Source organism: Schistocerca piceifrons, chromosome 1 (genome assembly GCF_021461385.2).
Source record: "Schistocerca piceifrons isolate TAMUIC-IGC-003096 chromosome 1, iqSchPice1.1, whole genome shotgun sequence".
In the NCBI taxonomy this organism is placed as follows: Eukaryota; Metazoa; Arthropoda; class Insecta; order Orthoptera; family Acrididae; genus Schistocerca; species Schistocerca piceifrons.
Window position 1 is genome coordinate 763,988,923 of NC_060138.1, and position 27,187 is coordinate 764,016,109.

Below are 27,187 nucleotides of genomic sequence, written 5' to 3' on the forward strand. Positions count from 1 at the left end.
ATATCTCATTGCTGACGTGAGCGATTGCCTTGGCACCTCATCCCACTGGCTCTGAAAGTGCCAGGTGGCCTCTCCTAGCCAGCGTGTGAACCTACCGTTCACGCCTGACTGCAGTGCTGATACATAGCTAATAAAGTAAAATGTGCTCTTATCTACAAGTAAGGAGTGCCTTACAACCTGATGTAACTCATGTGAAATGCTATCATGCATCAGATCTTTGCCCTAAAACTCATAATTTACAGAATAGCAATGAATGAAAACCTAGTTAATGATTATAGTTCTTCTAATACTATAGCTGACAGATAAAATGAATCCCAAAGCATGGTCCTGCCTTGAGGATAATGCATAACTGCATGTCACATGCAAATCGATATTTGTTTCCTGTATTACTATGTTCTCATCTCTATCCATTATTGAATGGTTACTGATGGTGTCTAACCATATTATGAAAAGAAAAGTTGCCACTCACCATATAGCAGAGATGCTGAGTCGCAGATAGGCACAACAAAAAGACTGTCACAATATAAGCTTTCACTCACTTTAAAGTGTGGCCCCAGCTGCCAGAGGCTGCAGTTGTGTGTGTGTGCGAGTTGCATTTGTGCACATGAGCTTTTGTGTGTGTGTGTGTGTGTGTGTGTGTGTGTGTGTGTGTGTGTGTGTGTGTGTGTGTGGTTTGTCTATTTTCAAAAAAGGCCTTATTGGCCAAAAGCTTATATTGTGACAGTCTTTTTGTTGTGCCTATCTGTGACTCAGCATCTCCTCAATTTGGTGAGTGACAACTTTCCTTTTGATAATATTGCTACATTCCATCCTGGATTTTCCATTGTTTGATTACAGACAGCATGTCATTGATTATTTTCAAATTTACACACTACAACAGTTTATACAAATGGTGAAATTCATTTGTCCAAAAACATGTTCAGCTGTGCTGTAAGAAATCATATCTCAATAAAAATGGTCATTTAAAAGTATAATTGCTTCTCATACCTGAACTACAATCATAAACAGACTTGTCGATTATGGCGACCATTTTGCATTGTCGAATTTACAAGTATTTTGTTAAAACACATTCTTCTCTTTTTATGTTATTCTGCATTTTCATCATATTTTTTTTGTTCAGAATAGAGTAGATTTTTCACTTTATTAACAGAGAACAATGTTATACTGTTTTTCGTGTTCTGTTGTCACGTTATCTTTTTCTTATAGGCACAGAATGAGTGGGAGACCTGTTGTATGGATTCCAGGAATGGATCATGCAGGAATTGCTACTCAAGTCGTGGTAGAGAAAATACTTTGGCAAAATGTAAAGAAATCAAGACATGATATTGGTAGACAAAGATTTTGTGAAGAAGTTGCACTCTGGAAAGATGAGAAGAAACTGAAAATTAAACATCAGCTTAAAAAAATTGGAGCTTCATTAGACTGGTCGCGTGAATTTTTTACACTGGATGCTGTAAGTGTAGTAATATAGAGGAGTATGTTGTTTCCCTCCCAGTGAAGGTTTAACATTAATGATGTTTTACAGAAACAGTCATCTGCAGTTGTGGAAGCTTTCATACAGCTGTACAATAATGGACTAATATATAGGAATGAAGCCTTAGTAAACTGGTCTTGCAGTTTACAGACAGCAATATCTGATATTGAAGTGGATCATCAGTTGATAGAAGGGCGAACTAAGGTCATTGTTCCCAACTGTGAGGAACCTGTGGAATTTGGTGTGCTTCATAACTTTGCATATCAGATTTGTGGGACAGGTGCGTAGAATTAACATAAGTTACTGCTCTGGATTAAATTCCTGTGGTGTTAAAAGAGAATAATTACTCTTCAACAATATTATGAAAAGAGTGGTTGCTACTCGTCATACAGTGGAGATGCTGAGTTGCAGATAGGCACAACAAAAAGACTGTCAGAAAGTGGGTTTTTGCCCTACAAGTCCTTTATTGAAAAACACACACACACAAAAACCAAGGTTTCCAGCCACTAAAACCAGACTGCCAATCAGTGACCAGAGACTGTGGTCGTGCATGTGCATGTGTGCGTGGGCGTGCATTTGTGTATTTTCGACGAAGGCCTTGGTAGCTCACTTTCTGGTTGTCTTTTTGTTGTGCCTATCTGCAACTCAGCATCTCCGCTTTATGGTGAATAGCAACTACCCTTTTCATAATATTGTTACATTCCATCCTGTCATATTAATTGTGCCTGTGGTACATAAATGTGACGACAGTAATAACAATTATGATGAACTCGTGTAGAATATGGCCTGGTGCAAGTCTGTTTTAAATGACACCACTGGCTTGACTTGTATGTCATGTGTTAAGTGTAATTCTCAATGTAGGTGATTGTAACGGTGTGTGCATAAAGCAGTGTATTGCTTGTGAAGTTGTTATAGAGATAAGGTAGAAGCTCAAACCACAGGGCTGGTTCTTAGCTTCCATGTCTTGAATAGCATCAAGGGACACACAAACTTAATGTAGCCATCCAGTGGCCAGATCATCATCATCAATAATTTAATGTGCCCCCGCTCCTAAAAAGATTGTGGAGAGGTTTGGCTTTTGATCCAGAACACTGATGAAATCATGGTGACACCTCAGAAGTACATGTGTGATGGGCCTAGTGCCACAAGATATTACATCACCTGCTTCCTTTCTTATGCTGCAGTTCCCACCTCTGACTATACCAAATCCTCTTTCTTTCTTGTGGTGGTAGCTTTCGATGTTGACCTAGGTATTTCCATAGGTTCTTCTTTCTTTCGCCGTTGTCTTCATTCTTTTTCCTTACATCAGCTTTTCAGGTGAAGTAATTTTGTTCCCCTTCTGGGTTTGACCACCATACTGAAATTTTTCCTCTTGTTGGGTCTGACTGGAGAACACCTCAAATAGTGCTGTTGCCTATAGTGTTGATGACTGTCTGTGCACAGTAACTATGTAGACTCATACGTGCTTAAAAGTCAATGCTGTAGCCAGTTTGACAAGGTGGGCTTATTATGTACCCCTTTTGGTAGAGGCCCCTGACAGAACCAGGGTGACTCTTCTAATGCCTGAGCTGTAGCTCCCCATGCATGCCAAGAAGTACATGCTTGACTTCAGAGGTATCAAGATGGCTGTCGTGCCATATAATGTTTGCTGTGGCTAAATCATGCACATGCGGAGAGTCCTGGATTGGAATATCTGGTATCAGGGTGGATGTTTCACTCATAAGCTATATCAGATTGAACCAACACAATGGTTATTCTGATTCGACCTTCTCAAAAGACAGGTTTAGATATTTCGGTGTGGACAATGAAAATTCCATTGCTTTCCCCATGATTGCTATCCCATAGGGAGAGGGATAAACCAGACAAGTCAGAGTGAAATGGTTTATTCAGTATCTGGCATGTACTAGAACAGATGGAGATACTTTAACAGTGACAAAACCACAGAAGGCAAATTTGGACGAGTCAACTTTTGGGAAAAATGTGCAGTGGATCACTACTGATTAAGGTCCCCTCTGCTACACAGTGTCGAGCTCCACAGGCATTTGAATGACTGGGTGAAATACCAGTGACCACAGTCCCACATAAAACTTTGAGTGTAGCGCAGGGAGTTAGACTTCAGACAGACGAAGAGCTCCTACCTTATCTCGAATAGCGAGGTACACATTTCGTCTGATACATACAAGAAGTCCCAAGGATATCCAAAGGCACTTTCATCTTACACTTTGAAGGAAATGTCCTCCCAGAAAAAGTCAGTTAGGGTGTACAGATGTGACATGAAACCTTATGTCCCACAGCCTATGAATTGTTTCGAATGTTTAAGCTTTATTCATGTGCCAACCCGGTGCAGCAGCAATACTGTGGATGATCACTCCACGATCCTTGAGTGTTACTCAAAGACTACATCTACTCAGTATCTGCATTGGACTCAAATGTGTCTTTCCTTCGCAAAGGTGAGATAGTATGAACATCCTAATCCTTAAGTCATGCATCGAAAGTCTCTTGACAATTTCCAACCAATTAACCTCATCAACATGCTTTGTGCAAACTGCTTGAAAAGATGATTGCCCATAAATTATGTTGGGTTCTTGAATCTTGGGACCTATTGTTCCCCCTATCAGTATGTTTTCCAGGAGGGACGATCCTCAACCTACTATCTGGTAGGTTGAAAACGGTAATCCAACAGGCGTTTTCAAAATATTATCACAATACTGCTTAGTCCCATCACATTTTACTTACCCTCCATGACTGTGACTTTCAAGGCTCCCCACAAAATTTTGTCAGTTTTTATCCCACTGGGTGTTCTGGATTAGAGATGGTACTTCACTCAGCTTTCCTTGGATCCAACTAACAGTGTTCCTCAGGGTTTTGTGCCAATTGTCACTCTTCTTCATCACCCTCAATGGGCTAATGACCTCTGCCCTGTTCATCTCCGTGCTGTACATTGGCGACTTTTGCATTTGTTACAGCTCCCACTCCGTATCCATATTCATCAACTAAAGACTAGCTGCATGCGGAAGCTTAATGCCCTTTATTTCCTTGCCCAACCTCTTGGGGTGTGTATTGTGCTACTCTTCTCCATATTTACTGGGCCTTGGTCTTGTCTCAGCTGCACTGCGGTTGCCAGATTTATGGTTCGACAGACCCTTCAGCTTTGAAATTGTTAGACCCAGTTTGTCATTATGGCATTCGAGTGACCACTGGTGCCTTCCAGTCTAGTTCTGTTGACAGTCTCCTTGCTGAAGTGGGAATCTTCCCTCTTCAGCTACAGTGGTATCAACTATTGCCCACTTATACAGTCACCATCCAAGAGTGTGCTCATTATCCTATGTACTGCTTTCTTCTTGCATACGAGGTGCATCAAATTCCTAATGCCTGCCTTCAGGTGGGATTACTATTTGCAATGTGCCTCGCAACCTTTTGCTGGGGCTACACACACACACACACACACACACACACACACACCTGTTTGTTGTCCCCATGACCTTTCAGCATCTGTTCCTTTCAGTTCTCCAAGAGTATCAAGGTACTACTGTCATTCACACTGATGGCTGTAAAACCATGGATAGAATGGGACATGCTTTTACATCTTCCATCAGTCAGGAACAACGTTCAGAACATCTAGTGTTTTTACAGTAGAATTGATAGCCATCAGCAGTGCCCTAAATTTTTTTTTAATCAAGCCTCCCTTGACTGTGTTTTAATTTGCAGTAAGTACATGAGCAGTCTCACTGTTATCATCCTGTGATGTCTATTATTCATGATGTTCCCTCTGGCTTCAGTCATATTGGCTGATCAGTTGTCTTTCTGTGGGTCCCAGGTCTTTCTGTGGGTCCCAGGTCATGTGGGTATCCCAGGGAATGAAATGGCCAACTGTGTTTAGCTAGAGAAGTGATTACCCACATCACATTCACTTTGATGATCCTAGGTTTGGATTTGCAGGTGTAAGTAAGGTTTCTGCTCACTCATAGATTGAACGACATATAGTGGTCTACTGCCCCCTCTAATATACTCTTCACTCTGCACTATCGAGGAGACTACTGCTGCATGGCACTCCTCTCCTGCTCCTTCCGGAAGGAATTCATCATTCTGTACTGTTTAGGTGTTGGTCATACCAGCCTAACCAATAGTTTTATTTCATACACACATTAAAAAAGTTTTGCATCACCTCGGTTCTGAGAGTTCCACAACCTGCACAGAAAATTGGAATAGAGATCAACGTAAATTTCATTTCCGCCCTTTTTATTGCTCATGAAAACCATGCATTGCATGTTGTACTACCATACCGAAAGACCTTCAGAGGTGGTGGTCTAGATTGCTGTACACACCGGTGCCTCTTAATACCCAGTAGCACGTCCTCTCGCATTGATGCATGCCTATATTCATCGTGGCATACTATCCACAAGTTCATCAAGGCACTGTTGGCCCAGATCGTCCCATTCCTCAACGACAATTTGGTATAGATCCCTCAGAGTGGTTGGTGGGTCACATTGTCCATAAACAGCCCTTTTCAATCCATCCCAGGTATGTCCATAGGGTTCATGTCTGGAGAACATGCTGGCCACTCTAGTCAAGCGATGTCGTTATCCTGAAGGAAGTCATTCACAAGATGTGCACAATGAGGGCGTGAACTGTCGTCCAATATGCTGCCGATATGGTTTCACTAACGGTCAGAGGATGGCATTTACGTATCGTACAGCCATTACAGAACCTTCCATGACCACCAGCGATGTACGTCTGCCTCACATAATGCCAGCCCTGTTCAGCAGGGAAGCTGCGCTTGCTGGACAGTGTGTTTAATGTGTTCAGCCTGACCGGGTTGCCTCCGAACACATCTCCAATGATTATCTAGTTGAAGGCATATGTGACGTTCATCAGTGAAAAGAACATGATGCCAATCCTGAGTGGTCCCTTCAGCATGTTGTTGGGCACATCTGTACCACACTGCATGGTGTCATGGGTTAAAGATGGATCTCGCCATGGACGTTGGGAGTGAAGTTGCACATCATGCAGCCTATTGCACACAGTTTGAGTCATAAAACATCATCATGTGGCTGCACGAAAAGCATTATTCAACGTGGTGGCGTTGCTGTCAGGGCTCCTCTGATCCATAATCCATAGGTAGCAGTCATCCACTGTAGAAGTAGCCCTTGGGCAGCCTGAGCACAGCATGTCATCGACAGTTCCTATCTCTCTGTATCTCCTCCATGTCCGAGCAACATCGCTTCGGTTCACTCCAAGACACCTCGACACTTCCCTTGTTGAGAGCACTTCCTGTATCAAAGTAACAATGCGGACATGATCGAACTGCGGTATTGACCATCTAGGCATGGTTGAACTACAGACACCACAAGCTGTGTACCTGGTTCGTGGTGGAATGACTGGAATTGATTGGCTGTCGGACACCCTCCATGTAATAGGTGCTGTTCATGCATGGTTGCTTACATCTTTGGGTGGGTTTAGTGACATCTCTAAACAGTCAAAGGGACTGTGTCTGCTATACAATATCCACAGTCAATGTCTATCTTCAGGAGTTCTGGGAACCAGGGTGGTGGAAAACTTTTTTGGATGTGTGTATAATGAACCTCGCCCACATTGTAGTTGTGGAGCCATGTGGACAGTAGTTCATATCCTGCTGGAATGGCCCCCTCCTTCAGACTCTCCATGCTAAGTGTGGTTTTCTGAATTCTTTGCCCCTAGTATGGTGGATGGTTCACGAAAAGTTCAACTGGTTCTCTGTTTTGTCTGTCAAAGTGGTTTTTATTCTCAGATATAATGTTTTATGCTACCTTCGGGGCGGGAGTGGGGTGGTTGGAGTTGAGGTATCTCCTGCTACGTGTTGGGTCTGGGGGATCCTCAACCCTACTTCTTTGCCAGCTGTTGCTTTCATACCTCATTTACTCTCCTTTAAGTGCTTCTAGATGCTGTTTGCCTCTTGTTTGGGCACACCCTAATTTGCACTGTAGGGGCTGCACTCTGTGAAACAGTGGGTGCTGTTTTAATGCCTTGTCTCACAAGGATCACAGTTGAGGCAGCTGTGAATGGGATGGCTCCTATTGCATGTAGAGCTCCAGGGACACCTATCTGCTTCCTTATCTATTTCTCTCGTCTTGTTTTTATTATTGATGGTCCAAGTGATGTCCATTACATTTTTAGCCTTCTCACTTTTACTGTTCTAATGACCTGACTGGAAAGCATTCTTTGCTCTGTAATTGTGCTCGCCCTTAATTGGTTTGGTGGTGGTCAGGTATGGGTGGGGTTTCTCTTGCCATAAGTGAGCCCTGGGAGACTTCTCATCTGCTCTGACTTACACACCAGTCTGATACATATACAACCACATAAATTGTAAATAATTTAGGCGTAAAGGAGAACACTCACTGAATAGCAGAAGCATTGTGTCATTGACAGGCACACACAAAATGGAAAAACCTGCTAGCTTTCAGAGTGAAACCTTTCAGGACCCATAGTACAAAACACACACACCACACCACACCATGTCTGCGCCCCTACAAATTGCCAGATGGATGCACAACGCTGTTATTGCAGTTCAGCAAAGGACTAAGTGGGGTAGGAGTTCTGTCAGGTGGGTTGGGTAAAGGGAGAAACAGGCAGGAGGCAGGAAGAAGTGTTGGAGACGGGGGGGACGGGGGGGGGGGGGGGGGGGGGGTTAGCTAGTTGCTTGGAGAGAGACAAGCAGTTTGCTGCTTAGAAATACAGGAGGGAGGGGTGGCAGGTTTATGGGCTAGACATGCACTAGGCATGTGATGAAAAAGTGCCGGAGCGGGTGGGGAGCAGTGCATGATGAAGCTGATGTGGAGTTGTGAATTGGAAAAGGCTGTTAGGACAGAGAGGGGGGGGGGGGGGGACTGTTTGATGGAGGGTGTGGGGTAATGAAGATTGAGGTGAGGAGTGCACTCTTCCCCAACTGTTTCCCTTTCCTCTGTCCTATCACCATCTTCCAAGTCATGTCTCCATATGATGTTCTTTGAGTATCAGTCCCCACTGCCTCCAGTAGCTGTGTCTAATGTTCAAAGCCTATACAACTGTCACCGCTTCCTCATTCCTAGCCAGAAAATGGATACGTAGGTGGATGTAATAGTAGAAGTGAAATAAGATGAATAAAATGCTGCAAGGCTGGGGGAAAAGTGTTTTAGATAACCTGTTTAGTTCTATCCGTTTACAGCATCCAATGAAATATTCATGGTATTATTAAAGATTACTCTTATAGTGTCAACAATGTTCTTGCAAAATTTCCAGTAAGTTTTTTTTTGCCACACCGGAAACTATTCTAGGTATGAAGTTTGGCTCATGAGTGTGGAGGAAAGTTAATTTTTAATGTTTATGTCTCAACATACAAAATTTCATTGTGTGCTGGGTAGTAAATGCACTTTGCAGATGATGAACACACATTTGTTGTTTCATGATGGCAATAACTGAGAAAGTGGGAAGACAAGTACAAACTAAAATAGTTACATACAGGATTGGGTATTTTTTCCCAGTACCAGGAGATGGAAAACATACAGAAATCATTGTCCATGCCCTTAGATTGTTTGTGTGCAGCTGTCCTGCAGGAGAATTTTCAGCTTTATGGAGAGTCTGATGAAATGCGGAATGTACTGAAAACAGAATAGGTGACAGTAGACAAAGTTGATAATTCTGATGTAGATGGATAATAAATCAGATTCTTGCAAAAAAACCAACACACATGATTTTGGCACATCGCAACTCCAATTAGACAACAGGCTCAAAACTTATTCAAGGCCTCAACTATCTTTCATCATGTCCTGAACTGAGGAATACCTCCTCAAAAGTTTTCCTCCTGGTTCACTTCAACTGTTTCTGACCCAAGATATCTTTCTTCCTCTGCCCACAAAACACATGCCATTGACTACTGACATCTCTGAATTTTACTTATGTTAACTCTCTTTATACAGCTTTCAATCTTGCAATTCTTTTGCTTCTTTATACCATAGATCCAGGGCTCCCCCTGCTTCTGTTCTTCCCTCCACCATTTGTCATTGTTCTCATCTCATTCTCTCCTCTCCCCTTTCCTTCCACTAATTGTGTGCTTCTGCCTGCCACATACATCAGTTATGTTTTGTCCCCATGACATTCAGTACTCATTACCATTTATGGGTCCATTCTGCGAACTTAAATGGTTGGATTATTTTCTGGTAGTGAAACTTTAATTGTATCTACTTTTGGATTATGATATAGCTACATCACTTTCAGAATTTAGATATCGATATATTAGAATATGTTCTTCTTTCCTTTGAATAAGGTACTGTGGCTTGGAAATCTACAGTAGAAGCTGAATGAAATTTGATCTGACTAATAGGTAGCAGTTAAAAACATATTTCTTAATTTCAAAACTGTTTGCAGAGTCCCTTCAGCCCCTTTTTCCTGTTTGTATTTCAGATGAAGAGATAATTGTATCAACAACAAGAATTGAAACCATGCTTGGTGATGTAGCTGTTGCTGTACACCCTGAAGATCCCAGATACCATCATGTAATTGGTAAAGAAGTTTGGCATCCTTTTAGGGAAGAGAAAATTCCAGTCATAAGTGATGATTTTGTAGATCCTGAATTCGGAACAGGTATTCAAATCATAGGATTGTAAAATTTTGTAGTTTTAATAGTATTTTTTAGGAAAGTTGTGGTAGAATATTAATACTTGTGTATTGAAGTAGACCATTTATCGAAACGCAGAAGCATTGAGTCATTGACAGGTCCTCTTTCTTTCCTTCTTTCTTTTTGTGTGTGTCTGTTGATGATTCAGTGATTTATAATAGTCAGAAGTCTTTGATAATCCATAACAAGAGTCAAAATATGATTTCAAAAGGGAAAAAAATTGTGATGCATATTGTCTGAATGCATTAATTCAGTGCTGCAACCATTTTCAATCAAATTAGTATTCGACTTATTTCTCAAAAGGAGAATACTTGAAAGGGTGGTGTCTTGGTTCAAGATGATAGCATAACTTAATTTACCATCAAGAAATAGCTCTGAAATGTAATACTACCCCTTTTTCTTACTTTTTGGTCCAAGTACATTTGGATGAATCAGGTTAGAGGGAGGAGAAATGGGCTCTTAGGTATTCAGCATTGCCTAACTCAGTCCACTTTGAGCTCTGGGAGCATCTGGATGACTGTTTCAAGTGAGCCTGAAGGTAGTGCATGTCACAAAACAGTGTAGAGTCAGTACTTGAACAATTACATATGATAAAGTTCTTTGTTAAACTCAACAAAAGTCTTGCCAATACCTGACAAGGCTTATAGGTAACTCGAGGGGGAAGAAGAAATGGACAATGAATGTAATACTGAGTGGCTGGCAATCAGCAAAAGTAACAAAAAAGTGTTTCATGTTTGTGATCTTTTGAACAATAGCTATTGAATCAGCATGTAGATGATAGCAGAGTCTCTCATTATTGCAAAAAATAACAGTGCTCAATATTGTTAGTTATAGTTTGAACATGCAGAAAGTATGTGAGAAGTTGGGCCTCAAATGGTTGCCTTATGACTCCAGGAACAACCAAGTGTCTATCGAGTGTGACTTTTGGAATGTGTTCAAATTTAATCTCATTTTTTGTATACAGTAATAACCAGTGATGAAACATGTAAACAGGTTACAAAGTGCCAGATTTCAGAATGGCACATATCAGAGCCCCTCATCCCAAGGAGGCAAGAACAAACAATTTGAAACCTGAAACCATAAATTGTTATCTTTTTTTTTCACTGTAACAGTGTGACTCAGAAAGAAATTGTATCATAAGAACATACAATTGATGCTTCTAACTACATAGATATGATGGATGGATTAAAGAGTGTCCAGAAAGTGTTGCAATTAAATCACTAAAAATTTTTATTGAAAGGGTTGTTACTAATGTGAAAGAAGGTTGGCGATACCTGGCAGCTGCACCATAACAGTGCTCCCTATTACATCATTCTCTCTTTATATGTGTTGGAGTTCCTGACAGAGCCTGCATTGGCAGTGCTGCTTCGGCTCCCTTACTGTCCTGACCAACAATTGGCGGACTTTTTCCCAGGAATCAAAACCAGTGTGAAAGAAGTCCATTTTGTGAACATCAAAGTGATTCAAACAAATGATACAAAGGTTGTAAATGAGGTTCTTGCCAATGCCTTAAGGGGTGTCTACAGTGCATGGTGGAATTGCTAGAAAAATGCATGGATGTTAAGAGGGCTGCTTTGAAGAAATTTAAATGTTTATAGTGATATGCTGAGTAAAAATATAATAGACCTGCTTTCCAGACAAACCTCATATAGTATTGATTAAAAGACTGCTCTATATAAATCATCTTTTTCTGAATCATGTATTAAGCACTAATTTTCATCCTGACTTAAGAAATTAACATTCCAGGTGCTGTCAAAATCACTCCAGCACATGACCGTACTGACTATGAAGTAAGCAGGCGACATGATTTGCCAGTGTTGAAAATAATATCAGAAGATGGAAAGCTAAATGGAAATTGTGGCAAGTTTGCTGTAAGTTCAAATTATTTTTAAAGTGAAAGTTCACTGTCTTTTAACATGGAAGATACAGATTTTTCTGTTGTAACTTGTTTGTTTCTCTTACAGGGGATTGGAAGATTTAATTTTAGAAGAATGCTAGTTACTGAACTAGAAAAAAGGAATTTGCTGCGCAGTAGCAGTGATCACAAAATGCAAGTTCCATTTTGTAGTCGGTCAGGTGATGTTGTAGAGTTCATACTGAAACCACAGTGGTATGTTATGAACTGCTTGCATTTATTTCTACTATAGTTCATAACAAACTGTACTTCCACATAAACTGCATTTATAATACAGGTATATTAATTGTCAGGAAATGGCGGAGAGAGCTGTTCTTGCTGTACGTGAAGGAAGACTGAAAATAGAACCTCAAAGCTTTGAAAGAGTCTGGTTCACTTATTTGGAGAATATTCGGTATGTATTACATTGCTGTTTAAAGACTGTACATCTAAATCAGTACCACTGGGTTTCTTTTTTTGTACCCATGCCTATGTGAACAGTCTTCTAATCAGAAATATCCAGCATATATATAATTAAGGTATTTCCACTTGTTGATCATGATTTGAAGTAAAATCCTATCCATTCCTTGTGCAACTCTCTGCAACGAGATTGTGATTTACTTTTTTGTGAATTTCCAATCGCTTTACTTTTTTTGTTCACTTTCTTTCAAAGAAATGTGTGAATTTTTTACGGTCTCTATATTACATCTACATCTGTACTCTCAAAGTCACTTTACAGTGTGTGGTGGTGTGTATTTTGTGTAGCAGTGGCACTTCCCTCTTTTCCTGTTCCAGTCACATATGGTTTGCGGCAAGACCAATTGCTGCTAAGCCTCGATGGGGGCTTGACTCTTATAATTTTATCTTCGTGGTCTTTTCACGAGATATTCATTTTAGGAAGCAATATATTGGCTGACTCTTCAAGGAATGAAAGCTCTTGGAACTTTAACAGTAGACCATACTGTGATGCAGAACATCTGTCTTGCAGTGTCTGCCAGTGGAGTTTGCTGAACTTATCAGTGATGCTTTTGTGCTTTCTAAATGAACCTCTAATGAAATGTGCTGCTCATCCATGTATCTTCTCTATTTCCTTTATCAGTCCTATCTGGTACAGATCCTAGAGCAATATTCAGGTATTGGACAAAATAGTGTTTTATAAGGTACCTCCTTTGTGAGTGACTACATTTTCTGTGGATTCTTCTAATGAATCATGGTCTGGAATCTGCCTTACTTGTGATTAATTTTATGTGGTCATTCCACTTCAAATTGCTCCTTACACTTAATCGTGTATATTTTAGTGAAGTAACTGCTTTCAATGGTTGTTATGCAATCAAGAAGTCATACAATAAAGGGTCTTTCTGTCTGTGTATTCACAATACATTACATTTATCTGTGTTGGAGGACAATTGCCACTGCTAGCACAAATTGCCAGTCCTCTGCAAATCTTTCTGCATTTCGCTACAATTTTCTGTTGTAACGACTTCTCTGTGTACAATGGCATCATCCGAAAAAAGCCTCATGGGGCTTCCAAAGCCATCTAATAGGTCATTTATATGTATTTTGAAAAATAATGAAATGAAATGAAGTGATTGTGTGGGATTGATGGCCGGAAGGCCCCATCCAGGGAAGTTTGGGTGCCAGGTGCAAGTCTTATTTCATGTGGCGCCACATTGGGTGGATTGTGCATTGGTAATGGTGATATGATGATGAGGACAACACAACACCCAGTCCACAGGCAGAGAAAATCTCCAACCCAGCCGGGTATTGAACCCAGGCCCACTGCATGGTAGGCAAACACATTATCAATCTGTTAAGCAGGTGGACTTTAAAGTAGCGATGCTATAACACTCCCCTGGAGTGCACCCGAAGTAACCCCCCCACCCCCACGCAGGGGCTCACCAGTGTTTGGCAGGTTCGTGCTTGGCTACCATGGGGCCACAGCCTTTGCAGCGTTTTTCACTTTCGTGCTGCATGTCTAGACTCAGCCTCTTGCTATTCTTTTTACCCTCCCTTGGGGAACATGTGTAGGATGTTATTGGAAATGTTCTGCATTGTCTGTCGCTAACATAAGAACAGTCTCACCTTTGTTTTTCACTCCCTTTTCCTTCCTTCGTTTCCCCTCTCCTCTTGTTCCTCTACTTTGGCATTTTAGGTTCTGCTTTTTCTTCTTCCTCCCTGTGCTCTCCTGAAGGCTGGCCCATGCGTCTGACGCACAACAGGTGACTGGGTAACACATAATTCCCAGTCCCGGGTCAACAGGTAGGGTTCGCACATATCCCCTAGTACAGGCCAGGCCCAGGGAGGGGTGATTACCTGAGCTGCAACCTTCCCAAATTGTCGATTGGTCCCTCTGTCAGATGTTCGGGAGCTGTGACCTGAGGAGTGAACATTCACCTAAGCTGGGTGCATCCCCTTGTCAAGGGAGCCCCCAGTTGCAAGGTGTGTGCCATCCATTAGAGATTCTGCCAATCATGGGAGATTTTCTCGCAGTGAGTCAATCATCTTCCAGTCAATGTCTACAAAACGTGAACGTAATGAGGCTAATGATTCCCACTGCACCACGGTTCACCATTATTCAGAAAGGTATTGATGCAATTGCTGGCCCTGTGAAATCCTGCTCTCATTTATGTAAAGGCATTTTGCTTTTGGAGACTGCTTCTGATTCTTGAGCATGACAACTGCTTGCTGCCTCACTTCTCCATGGCTACCCTGTTTGTGTCGAGGCCCATAGAACTTTGAATTCTTCCCGTGATGTAATTTATGCCAGGCTGCTCAACAGACTAACAGAGGCCGAAATCCAATCTTACCTCTCTGATCAGGGTGTCATTGCCGTCCATCGTAATGAAAAAAGTAGATTCCTCCTTAGTGCCCACCCACACTCTTTTCCTCACCTTTGATAGAGTGGTGCTGCCGTCCAAGATTAAAGCAGGCTATGAAATTATCACAGTTTGGCCGTACATTCCGAACCCGATGCACTGCTACCAGTGTCATCGTTTCAACTACTCTTGATCTTGAGCGTCTTGTCAGCACCCAGCCAGATGTGTAACCTGTGGTAGGGATGCACATGAGGGCAATTGTCCCCCCCCCCCCTCCCCCCCTCCCCCACTGTGCAACAAACCACTGAACTCTCGCCTCAAGGGACGAAGCCACCAGCTACACAACCAGTAGGCAGGAAAGGACGGAAGGAGTACTCCCGTGAAGACTTCCTCCAACCCTCCAGCCAAACACGACCCAAGTCTTCCTCTAACCAGAAAGGCTCGAAGAAGTCCACCAAAGGCAAACGGTCTTCTCCTTTGCCAACTCGAAGATCCTGTTCGGTGGTGTCGCCACGTGGTACCTTAGCCTGGCCGGCCTCTGCGTTGCCGATGCGCACCACCAATTGTTTTTCAGCGTTGGACTCCTTGGACCGACCGCACAAGCAAGCCGAAGCTTCTGTGGACCCCCATGGAGCAGGATCCTCCAGTTTCTGTGCCTTGTGGTAGTGACTCTACACCGGCTGTCACTTGGTGGCTGCCGATTTGACACCCCTACATCTCTTCCTCCTCATGACTGTCCTCCCATGGAACTTTCTCGGCCTTTGGTCCCACAAAGAGGATTTACAGCTGCTTTTAGCATCACAGCATCCCCTTGTACTCTGCCTTCAGGACCGAGCGAGGTGGCGCAGTGGTTAGCACACTGGACTCGCATTCGGGAGGACGACGGTTCAATCCCGTCTCCGGCCATCCTGATTTAGGTTTTCCGTGATTTCCCTAAATCGTTTCAGGCGAATGCCGAGATGGTTCCTTTGAAAGGGCACGGCCGATTTCCTTCCCAATCCTTCCCTAACCCGAGCTCGTGCTCCGTCTCTAATGACCTCGTTGTCGACGGGACGTTAAACACTAACCACCACCACCTCTGCCTTCAGGAAACAAAATTGTGCCCTCATGACTGCTGTGGGCTTTCACATTACTTACCAATTCGCTTTTACCTTCCACCTGAGGTCAGCATTCCATCTCATGGGGGTGTCATGCTGCTCATATGGGATGACATTCATAGTCAACCCATCTCCCTGACTACCCATCTTCAAGCTATTGCAGTTCACCTTTTCCTTCCCTGCCTGACTTTTTCCATCTGTACCATTGATGTACCTCCATCATTCAATGTCACCAGGGCAGACTTCCTTCATCTTATGGGGCAGCTACCTCCCCCATTCCCCCCATTTTTGCTACTCAGTGGCTTTATTGTGCATCATACCCTTTGGGGGTTCTCCCAGGACCTAACAGAGAGGTGCCCTCTTGGCTGACCTTCTTAACAAACTTAACCTCTTATGCCTCAACTCAGGAGCACCCACTTTTCCTTTCTGACTCCTCGCACACCTATTCCCATTTGGACTATCCTTTTGCACTGCCCAGCTTGCCCATCGTCTTGAGTGGTCTGTTCTTTCTGACACCTACTTGAGCAACCATTTCCTGTGTGTTCTCCGTATGCTGACTCCTACCCCATCCACATGCACACCCAAATTGCAGCTTACTAAGGCAGCTTTACCTGGCGACCTTTGAAGAACAAGATTTCCCCAGTTGTGATGACCAGGTGGACTACCTCACCAATGTTATCCTTACTGCTGCAGAATGTTCCATTCATTGTACTTCCTCTTTACCACATCATGTCCCTTGGTGGACTGAGGTATGCCACGATGCAATTCGCGCATGGAGACATGCTCTCTGCATTTTTAACTGTCATCCTATGATGGCAACTTGTATTCATTATAAACAGATACATGCAAAGTGTTGTCTCATTCCTATGTTATCGTGGACCCTATTGCTGTTTCCAACACCTTGTGCCACCATTTTGTGAAAGTTTCGAGCTCTTCCCACTTCCACCTGCCTTCCTCCATCGGAAACCAGTGGAGGCGGCTCAGGCGATACCCTTCTCTTCTCCAAATTGCGACTGCTACAATGCTGCCTTTACTTTGAGAGAACTCTATCATGCTCTCAGTTTATCCCGATCCTCCATCCCAGGGCTTGACGCCATCCACATTCAGATGTTGCAGCATCTTTCTCTTGTGGGCAAGCACTTTGTACAACCACATCTGCACGTTTTGCGGACTCTGGTGTGAAGCCACCATCATACCCATACCTAAGCCCGATAAGGACAAAAACCTTCCTCGTATCTACCGCCCCATCTCTCTTACCAGCTGTGTTTGCGAGGTGATGGAACGTATGATTCATGTCCAGCTGGTGTGGTGGCTTGAGTCTCGCAATTTATTGATGGATTCACAGTGTGGATTTTGAGCATGGCATTCTGCAGTTGACCATCTTGTTACTTTGTTCACCCATGTTATGAATGGTTTTCTGCAGAAATCCCAGACTGTGGCCATGTTTTTCGATTTGGAGAAGATGTACGACACCTGCTGGAGAACTGGTATCCTTTGTACTCTTTACACATGGGGATTCCTTGGGTGCCTGCCCTGTTTCCTTCAGGCATTTTTACAAGATCAAGTTTTCAAGGTGCATGTGGGTTCTGCCTTGTCGGACATCTTTATCCAGGAAAATGATGTGCCTCAGTGTTCCGTCCTGAGTGTCGTCCTCTTTGCTATTGCCATTAACCCTATCATGGCCTGTCTCCCACTGGGCATCTCCGGCTCCCTTTTTGTTGAAAATTTTGCCATCTATTGCAGTTCTCCAAGGACCTGTCTCACTGAGCGGCATTTTCAGCAGTGTCTTGATCATCTTTACTCCTGGAACATTGACAATGGCTTTCGCTTTTTCACTGACAAAACCGTCTGTATGAATTTCTGGCGACGCAAGTGGTTTCTCCTACCACCTTTACATCTTGGGCCTGTTGCCCTTCCATTCGGTGAAATTACGAAATTCCTGGGGCTCGTGCTCGATAGGAATCTCTCTCGGTCCTCCCATGTATCTTACCTGGCAGCCTGCTGTTCCTCAATCTCCTACCTGTCCTCAATGTTACTTCTGAGGTACTGATCGAACCACCCTCCTCAGTTTGCCCCAGTCCCTTGTCCATTCGAAACTCGACTATGGGTGCTTTATGAGTCTTCATGCCCATCCCTATTAAGCCATCTCAACACTAGCCATTATAGTGGCATCTATTTGGCCACGGGTGTCTTTTACACCAGCCCAGTTGAGTCTGTATACTGAAGCTGCTGAACTACCACTGTCCTACGGCCGTGACTTTCTCCTCAGGAGGTATGCATGCTGTTTATCTGCCATGCGTGCCCACCGATTCTATGCCTCCATCTTTGATGATTCCTTTGATCGTCAGTATGGGCTGGTCCTCCTCCTTCTCTGTTACCTCCTGGAGTCTGCTTTCGGCACTTGCTACGGCGGCTTAACTTCACACTACCTGCACCTTTCCCAGTGGGTGTGAACCCTTCACCACCTTGGCTTCGTGAAGTGGCCCATGTTAACCTCAGCCTTCATTCGGTTCCTAAGGAGACTACTCCAGCCTCGGTCTATCACCTTCAGTTTCATGACCTTCGCATGTAACTTTACGATAGTATCTTTGTATATACTGATGGCTCTCGGACGGACCGTGGGGTCAGGCGTGCCTTCGTCATTGGTACCCATGTCTTTCGATATCAGTTTCCAGCACATTCCTCAGTATTTACAGCCGAGCTCTTCGTTTTGTATCAGGCCACGGAGTACATCCGGTGACACAGACTTTTCAATTGTGTACTATGCTCGGACTCACTCAGTGCCCTTCAAAGTCTATGTGCGGCGTACATTGCCCATCCCTTAGTGCAGCATGTCCAGGAAAACTGTCAACTGCTCACTCTTGGTGAATCCAGTGTGATGTTTCTGTGGGTTCCTGGTCATGTCGGTCTGCCAGGAACTGAGGCTGCTGACACTGCTGCCATAGCTGCAGTCCTCATACCTCAGCCCACAAGTACCTCTATTCCCTCTGATAATCTCTCTGTGTGGCCATCTGTCAGGGGGTGGTGTCCCTTTTGCATCGTCAATGGTCCTCCCTTCAGGGGAATAAGCTCCGGCTTATTAAGCCTCTCCCAGTGGCTTGGACGACCTCCTTCCTGCCCTCCCACCGGGAGGAGGTTAATTTAACTTGGCTGTGTATTGGGCACTGCCTTTTTAGCCATCGTCATTTGCTAAGTGGCGCTACCCCCACCACTTTGTGCACATTGCACTCATGTTTTAACTGTCCGCCACTTCCTGACGGCTGTCTGAGTTCTCGACCGTTTTAGCAAATGACGCATGGGCTGTTGATTGCATCTTACTTTTTATCCGCCAAAGCAATATGGTGAAGCCCATTTAATTTTTAGTTTTGGGCCTCCGTTTCTGTATGGTGTCTTTTTTTAGACCTTTTCCCACGTGCCTGTTTTTAGCTGTCTTCCATTACGTCAGTTGGGACCGATGTGTAGTCATTTTTTAACTCCTCTCTGTCTTTATGTTCTGTAGTTTTGACTTGGGGGATTATGGCTCCAGTTGTTTTTGCACCCTAAAGCAAAACAAAACCAAACCAACCTGAAGTTACTTTTATGTTTGAAGACTTCTGTCTGTTTAGAATGACATGCTGTGTTCTGTTTGCCAGAAACTCTTCAATCCAATCACACAGTTGGTCTGATATTCCATACACTCGTATTTTGTTCATTAGGCAGCAGCATGGATCTGTATCGAATGCCTTGCAGAAGTCAGGGTACATCGGATCTACCTAGGCGCCTGTCTCTGCTGCTTTGTGTCTCTTGTGGATGAGCAGAGTGAGCTGGGTTTCACATGATCGTTGTTTTCGGAACCCATATTGGTTCCTAAAGAGATTTTTGGCCTCCAGAAATGTCATAAAATGTGAACATAAAACATTCCAAAATCCTACAACATACCGACATCATAGATACAGGTCTATAGTTTTACACATCTGTTTGATGACCCTTCTTGAAAATGAGAATGATCTGTGAATATTTCCTATCCTCGGGAACACTTTGCTCCTCTGGAGCCCTACGGTTCACTGCTGTTAGTAGAGGGCAAAGCTCTTTCGTATACTGTTTGTGGAATTGAATTGTATCTTGTGAGGTCCAGTGGTGTTTCCTCTGTTGAGCAATTTAAGTTGCTTTTCTATCCCTTGGTAACTTATTTTGATATCTGTCATTTTGTCATTCATCTGACAATTTAAAGGAGCGGCTACATGTGATCTTCCTCTGTGAAACAGTTTTGGAAACAGACATTTTGTATTTCGATCTTTTCTGTGACTTTTCTGTTTCAGTGCCATTGTGGTCACGGAGCATCTAGATAAATGGCTTTGGACTATGTACTGATTTCATGTAAGACTAGAACTTTTTAGGATTTTTTGTCAAGTTGGTGGTGAGAGTTTTACTGTCATATTTGTTGAATGCTTCATGCCTAACCCTCCTTACACTAATTTTGGTTTTGTTAAGTTTTTGTTTGTCTGTGAGGCTGTAGCTACATTTAAATTTGCAGTTAAGCTCTTTGCTTTTGCAACAGTTTCCAAATGTGGTTATCAAACTACAGTGGGTCTTTACCATCCCTCACAGTTAAGTTCGGTACATGTTTGTCTAAAACATATTGTACAGTGCTCTTGAAATTTGTCCATTGATGCTCATCATTGTCAGTGCTGGATGTAGAATTTTTGTGATGAGCTGTCAGATAATTTGAAGTCTGCCCTTGCTAAACTGAGAGATCTTTCTGCCTTTCTTTGTATTCCTATTTACAGCCATATTAAATGATGCTGTAATGGCCTTATGATCACTGATTCCCTGTTGTATGTTAACTGAGTCGAAAAAATCAGGTCTGTTTGGCACCAACAGGTCTAAAATGTTATCTTCATGAGTCAGTTCCCTGATTAACTGCTAAAGGTAGTTTTCAGAGAAGACATGTAGAACTGTTTCCCAAGATTCTCTGTCCCTACTACCTGTCCAAATCATTTCAGTCTCCCAGTCTATAGCTGGTAAGTTAAAAGCTCCACCCAAAACTATAACATGAGTAGTAAATTTACACAAAATACGTCTCCCATCTTCACCAGATGGCATGGCCTGTGAAGCAGACATTGAAATCGAATCTGTTATGTGTAGCAGCATGTTCTACCACTGAGTGTTCAACTCTTCTCTTGGCCACAGTTTGCTAGTGCCCATTCCTTTGAGTGGCCGCTAGTTGGTGGTCGTGCCTACATAAAATTCTGTGCAGAAATTACAGCAGAGCTGATACGGGGTATAACTGCTGTCATAGATGATCGTGCCTCTGATAGTCGGATAGAATAAGATAATGCTGTGACTGGACTGGATTAGGACGTATTGGGTAGGAGTACCAAACAGTTCCTAAATTTGGGTCTTCCACCTGTACAACAAGGGATTGGGAGTAGGTAGGGAGCACGGATGAACTAGGATAATGCACAGATTGTGGATAGGTTTTTCATTTCAGGGCTCAATGATAAGTACTTGAAGCACTAGCAATGGATGTTGTCAACTTGTTCCAGTCTGGCATGGTATTTGGTGATGAGAGAGATGCTTCTTTGTATTTGGTTCCTGTAAAAAGGGGGGGGGGGTGAGGGGGTGAGATTGGAGGATTAAGACCATATGTTAAAATATATAGGGAATTCTGTTTGCAGACTAGGTATGGTAGTACCGCCTGTCTGTGAAAGCCATTGCCCAGTACGCTGAAGATGTGAACAGTATTTCTGTGGTAGGATTTAAGCCAGTGGTACCATGAAAAAATATACGCTGAGGTGACAAAATCATGAAATACCTCCTAATATTGTGTCAGATCTCCTTTTGCCCAGCACAGTGCAGCATTTCGATGTGGCATGGACTCAACAAGACATTGGAAGTCTCCTGCAGAAATATTGAGACATGCTGCCTCTGCAGCAGTACATAACTGCAAAAGTGTACATGAGTTGACCTCTCGATTGTGTCCCATAAATGTTTAATTGGATACATGTTGGGTGATATAGTTGGCCAAACCACTTGCTCCATTTGTCCGGAATGTTCTTCAAATCAATTGCCAACAGTTGTGGTCTGGTGACATGGCGCATTGTCATTGATAAAAGTTCTATCATTGTTTGGACACATGATGTCTATGGGACACATGATGTCTGTGAATGGCTACAAATGGTCTCCAAGTAGTCAAACATCCAGAGGACCCAGTCCATTCCATGTAAATACAGCCCACACCATTATTGAACCACCACCATCTTGCACAGTGCCATGTTAACAGCTTGGGTCCATGGCTTTGTGGGGTCTGCACCACACTTGAACCCTACCATCAACTTTTATCAACTAAAATTGGGACTCCTCTGAGCAGTCTAGTTTTCCAGTCATCTAGGGTCCAACTACTATGGTCTTGAGCCTAGAAGAGGCACTACAGGTGATTATGTGCTGTTAGCAAAGGTACTTGCATCGGTCATCTACTACCGTAATTTATTAATGCCAAATTTCGCCACTCTGTCCTAAGGGATACGTTCATCAAACATCCCACATTTATTATTCAGTCTTGACGTAAACAATTTTTATACAGTACAGGAAAATTGAACTGACCAATTAATGATGGCTGCTACAGTGTTACTGTACATGATATAGTTTGATCACTAATATCGCCAGTGAGCTGACACCAAACACTAGTTACTCAAAGTCTTCAAACTTCTACTAGGGCAGAAGTAGGAAGTGAGCCACTGCTCCACAAAAGCTTTGCAGATAATGGTCACTGGTATTTTGCATAAAATGGATAAATATATCCTCATGCAAGATGTTACATCCTTAGTGTATCTTTGTGTATGTGGAGCTTTGCTGGGACAAGTTGCCTGCAGAGTTTACAGTCTGCATGAGAGGAAGCAGGTCTGGTTCAGTGATCAACATTTTGTTCCATGTAACTCACAGCTGATATCCTGGAAGGATCCAAAATGTAGATTCACAGTTATTGAGTAATAAGTTTTTTGCCAATTTTTGGTGTTGTAGTGGATGGATATCGCTCCGCCTATGGTGGTTGTTTTTGATTCATCACTCCTAAAAGCAAACTGTACTATATCATAAGCTACTCTCTTGTGGGAGGTGAACATTTTTAATCAGTCACATTATTCACAGTAGTAGATCTCATTCAGATAGCTTTGAGAATGTTTTCTCCTCTCCTAATCACATGGTTTTCCTTTAAGTCTCTCTTTCTACTGATGGGCTCTCTGATACACCAGGGACATTGCAGGCCAACAGGACATAAAACAACTGTTCATATATGGCCAGTTATTTGTAGACACGAGTGTGACTGAACAAGTAAAAACTCAATTCACCTGCAATTATAGGCTTTGGTAATCACATTTCAATTCATTTTTATGTTGGTTGAATAAAATACAGGAAGCATCTTTGGGGAGTAGAATCTACTCTTATTCTTTCCTTTTCTAGTTTTCCCACGGTCCGTCTTTTACTATCATACAATGCTGTGCTGCAAATGTACATTCTCTGAAATTTCTTCTTCAAATCAAGGCCTGTGTTTGACACTACAAGGTGTACAACTTTGCTTCCGCCATTTCTTTTCCCACAACATTTGAGGCTTTAATGAAACAAAATGGTTACATATGTATCATTCGAAGTATTTTCCATTGCTGGCTACTACTTTCTCCCATCTTTTGGGCAGTGTATGAATCCCGTGTCGAAAAAATTGTTCATCTTCTGAAGTGATCCATGAATCGATCCAATTTGTGACTTCTTCATGAGATCGGAAGTGTTGGTCAACCAGGCCGTGGGCCATTGATCTAAACAGGTGATAGTCAGAGGGAGCAATGTCTGGAGAATACAGTGGGTGAGATAGGACTTCCCATTTTAATGTTTCCAAATACGTTTTGACCTCTTTTGCACTGTAGAGTCGAGCATTTTCATGCTGCAAAATCACTTTATCATGCCTCTTGCTGTATTGCGGCCATATGTCTTTTAATGCTCTGCTCAAACGCATTAATTGTGTTCGATAATGAGCATCTGTGATTGTTTCACTTGGTTTTAACACCTCATAGTACACAATGCCGAGCTGGTCCCACCAAATGCGGAGCATGATCTTGGAGTCGTGAATATTTGGTTTGGCCATCGACGTGGAAGCATGGCCGGGATATCCCCATGATTTTTTGCATTTGGTGTTGTGGTAATGAACCTATTTTTCGCCCCCAGTTACAGTGCGATGCAGAAATCCCTTCCGTTTTTGCCTCTGAAGCAACTGTTCACAAACAAACAAACGCTGTTCAACGTCTCTTGGTTTCAGCTCACACGGGATCCAAGTTGCTTCTTTCTGAAGACATTTTGAAATGGCTTGCTGTGTCACTCCCACTAATTGTGCCAATTCCTCTTGAGTTTGATGCGAGTCTTCACTGAGCAATGTCTCCAATCCTGCATCTTCGAAAGCATTCTCTCTTCCATCACTATACCGGTCTACGACATTAAAATCACTATTCTTGAAACATTGAAACCAGTCACAACATGTTCTTCCACTAATAACATCCTTCATATTGAAATGAAACAGTAATACATCCTGTAAATGACGAGAATTAGGCTTGTGAACTGACATTTTCAATCAAGAACAACTTTATGATGTAGACACAGATCGACTAATGTTTGAATGATGTTATGTTGACCGAGGTCCAAGCTAACTGCCTGATGTCTGCGATCTGTTTCTTTTGACCGCTACTTACTGTTGTCGCCAGCTATCGGCAAACGGTGGAAGCAAAGTTATACACCTTGAAGTTCACTCCACTTAATCAGAAATGCCCTTCCTGCAGTGCTAGTCTGCTTTTGATATCCTCCATGCTCCATCTTTAATTGGTTATGTTGCTGCCTAGATAACAGAATTCCTTAACTTCATCTATTTCTTGACCATCAATTCTGATGTTAAGTTTCTCACTGTTCTCACTCCTGTTACTTCTCATTACTTCTATCTTTCTTTGATTTATTCTCAGTCCATATTCTGCACTCATTAGACTGTTTATTCCGTTTAGCAGATCCTTTTAATTCTTTTTTGCTGTCACTGAGGATAGCAATGTCATCAGCGAACCTTATCATTGATACCCTTTCACCTTGAATTTTAGTTCTACTCTTGAACCTTTCTTTTATTTCCATTAATGTATAGATTGAATAGTAATGGTGAAAGACTACATCCCTGTCTTAAACCCTTTTTAATCCAAGCACTTCGTTCTTGGTCTTCCACTCTTATTATTCCCTCTTGTCTCTTGTACACATTGTATACTATCCATCTTTCCCTATATCAAACCCCAATTTTCCTCAGAATTTTGAACATCTTGCACACCATTTTACATTGTTGAATGCTTTTTCTAATTTGGCAAATCCTATGAATGTGTCTTGATTTTTCTTTAGCCTTGCTTCCATTATCAATGGTAACATTAGAATTGGCTCTCTGGTGCCTTTACCTTTCCTAAAGCCAAACTGATCATCATTTAACACATCCTCACTTTTCTTTTCCAATCTTACGTATTATTCTTGGCAGCAACTATGATGCACAAGCTTTTATGCTGATAGTGTGGTAATTCTTGCACTTTTTGGCTCTTGCAGTCTTTAGAATTGTGTGGCTGGTATTTTTCCTAAAGGCAAATAGTATATATTGCTAGTCTCTCACATTCTGCACACTGTAGTGGTATATGTTGCTATAAGCATAGTATCACGTCTCTCTTTCCTTTTACTAGACCAATGAAAGATGTGCATGTGAAAAACATGATTTAATTAGTAGAAGAGTAAAATACATCTACTGTGCCCAGGTTTGTTGGAATTTATGTGCAGATATGAGAGAGAAAAATGCAGACACAGCACAGGAAGTGACGACAGATCTGTAATTTGGACTGGCCAGTGAGAGATCATTTAGACTTTGCAGTCATGTTTAGGGGGTGCTGTGGACTCCAAAGAAGAAAGGCACATGACAATGGTAAACGCTAATGAAAAAATAAGTGGTATTATACAGAGACTATTCCAGGGCTGTCTTGAGTAAAGTACTGACTTACGGTTTTGGTGAAACACTGAAGCATCATGTATGAACTTCTTGTCTGAAAAGCTTTTTTAATGATCATGTGCTGGGAGCTGATAACTTATTTGAATATAGAAGAATTATGGAAACCATGTTTTGCGATTTCTTGGTGCGTTATTTAAATGTAGAAGCTTTCTTATAGGCCTTGCCACTCTGCAATTGGAAACAGAGTCATCTGTTAAATACATGGGACTGCATAGCAGGAGCACAACATCAAGAGAAAACAAGATGGTGACCAGGAAATTCAGAAAAGAAGGTAGCTGTTTATACATGGAAATGAGTAAAGACGTGACATCTTTCTATATATCGGTCACTAAAAGTTAACCCACAATAAGACAAACACCTCAACACCAATGTGAATAATCGTTTTGTTTCCATCTCCCCCAATGATTTTAGGAATTCCAGTGGATTGTTATCTATCCCTTCTGCCATATTTGGTCTTAAGTCTTCCAAAGCACCTTTAAATTTTGATTAAAATAGTAGATCCTCAGTCTTCTCTATATCGATTCCTGTTTCTTCTTCTATCACATCAGACAAATCTTCTCCCTCATAGATGCCTTCAGTGCACTCTTTCCACCTACCCACTCTTGGTTAAGTCCCATAAGATTTCACACACACTATCCACTCTCTCTTCTGCGTTTAACAGTGGAATTCCTGTTGCACTCTTAATGTTATCACCCTTGCTTTTCATTTCATTGATGGTTGCTTTGACTTTTCTGTATGCTGGGTCAGTCCTTCTGATAGACATGTCTTTTTTTGATTTCTTCACCTTTTTTATGCAGTCATTTCATCTTAGCTTCCCTGCACTTCATATTTATTTCATTCCTCAGTGACTTGTACTTCTGTATTCCTGAATTTCTCTAAATATTTTTGTACTTCTGTCTTTCACTCACTGACTGAAGTATTTCTTCTGGTGCTCATGGTTTCTTTGCAGTTTCCTTCTTTGTACCTATATTTTTCTTTTCAATTTCTGTGATTGCCCTTTTTAGCAGTGTCTATTTCTCTTCAACCGAGCTGCCTACTGAACTGTTCTTTATCACAGTATCTATAGCCTCAGAGAACTTCAAACATAACTCTTCATTTCTTAGTAGTTCTGTATCCCACGTCTTTCTAAATTGAATCTTCCTGTCTGGTCTGTTAAATTTCAGCCTACTCTTCATCAATACTAAATTGTGATCCAATTCTATACCTGCTCCTGGGTTCGCCTTACAATCCAGTATCTGATT

At 42.3% G+C, this 27,187-nt stretch overlaps 1 protein-coding gene across 2 annotated transcripts in view; it reads left to right on the forward strand.

Annotated features, from left to right (window-relative positions):
- The window catches only part of LOC124788533 (valine--tRNA ligase-like), a 137,283-nt gene that overhangs the window by 22,639 nt on the left and 87,457 nt on the right, over positions 1-27,187 (forward strand). For both annotated transcript variants that reach the window (XM_047255806.1, XM_047255814.1), the window contains exons 3-8: positions 1,207-1,453; positions 1,526-1,754; positions 9,890-10,069; positions 11,850-11,974; positions 12,068-12,213; positions 12,296-12,412. In XM_047255806.1, the coding sequence (XP_047111762.1) occupies positions 1,207-1,453; positions 1,526-1,754; positions 9,890-10,069; positions 11,850-11,974; positions 12,068-12,213; positions 12,296-12,412 (1,044 nt within the window). The remainder of the gene's footprint in view (positions 1-1,206; positions 1,454-1,525; positions 1,755-9,889; positions 10,070-11,849; positions 11,975-12,067; positions 12,214-12,295; positions 12,413-27,187) is intronic.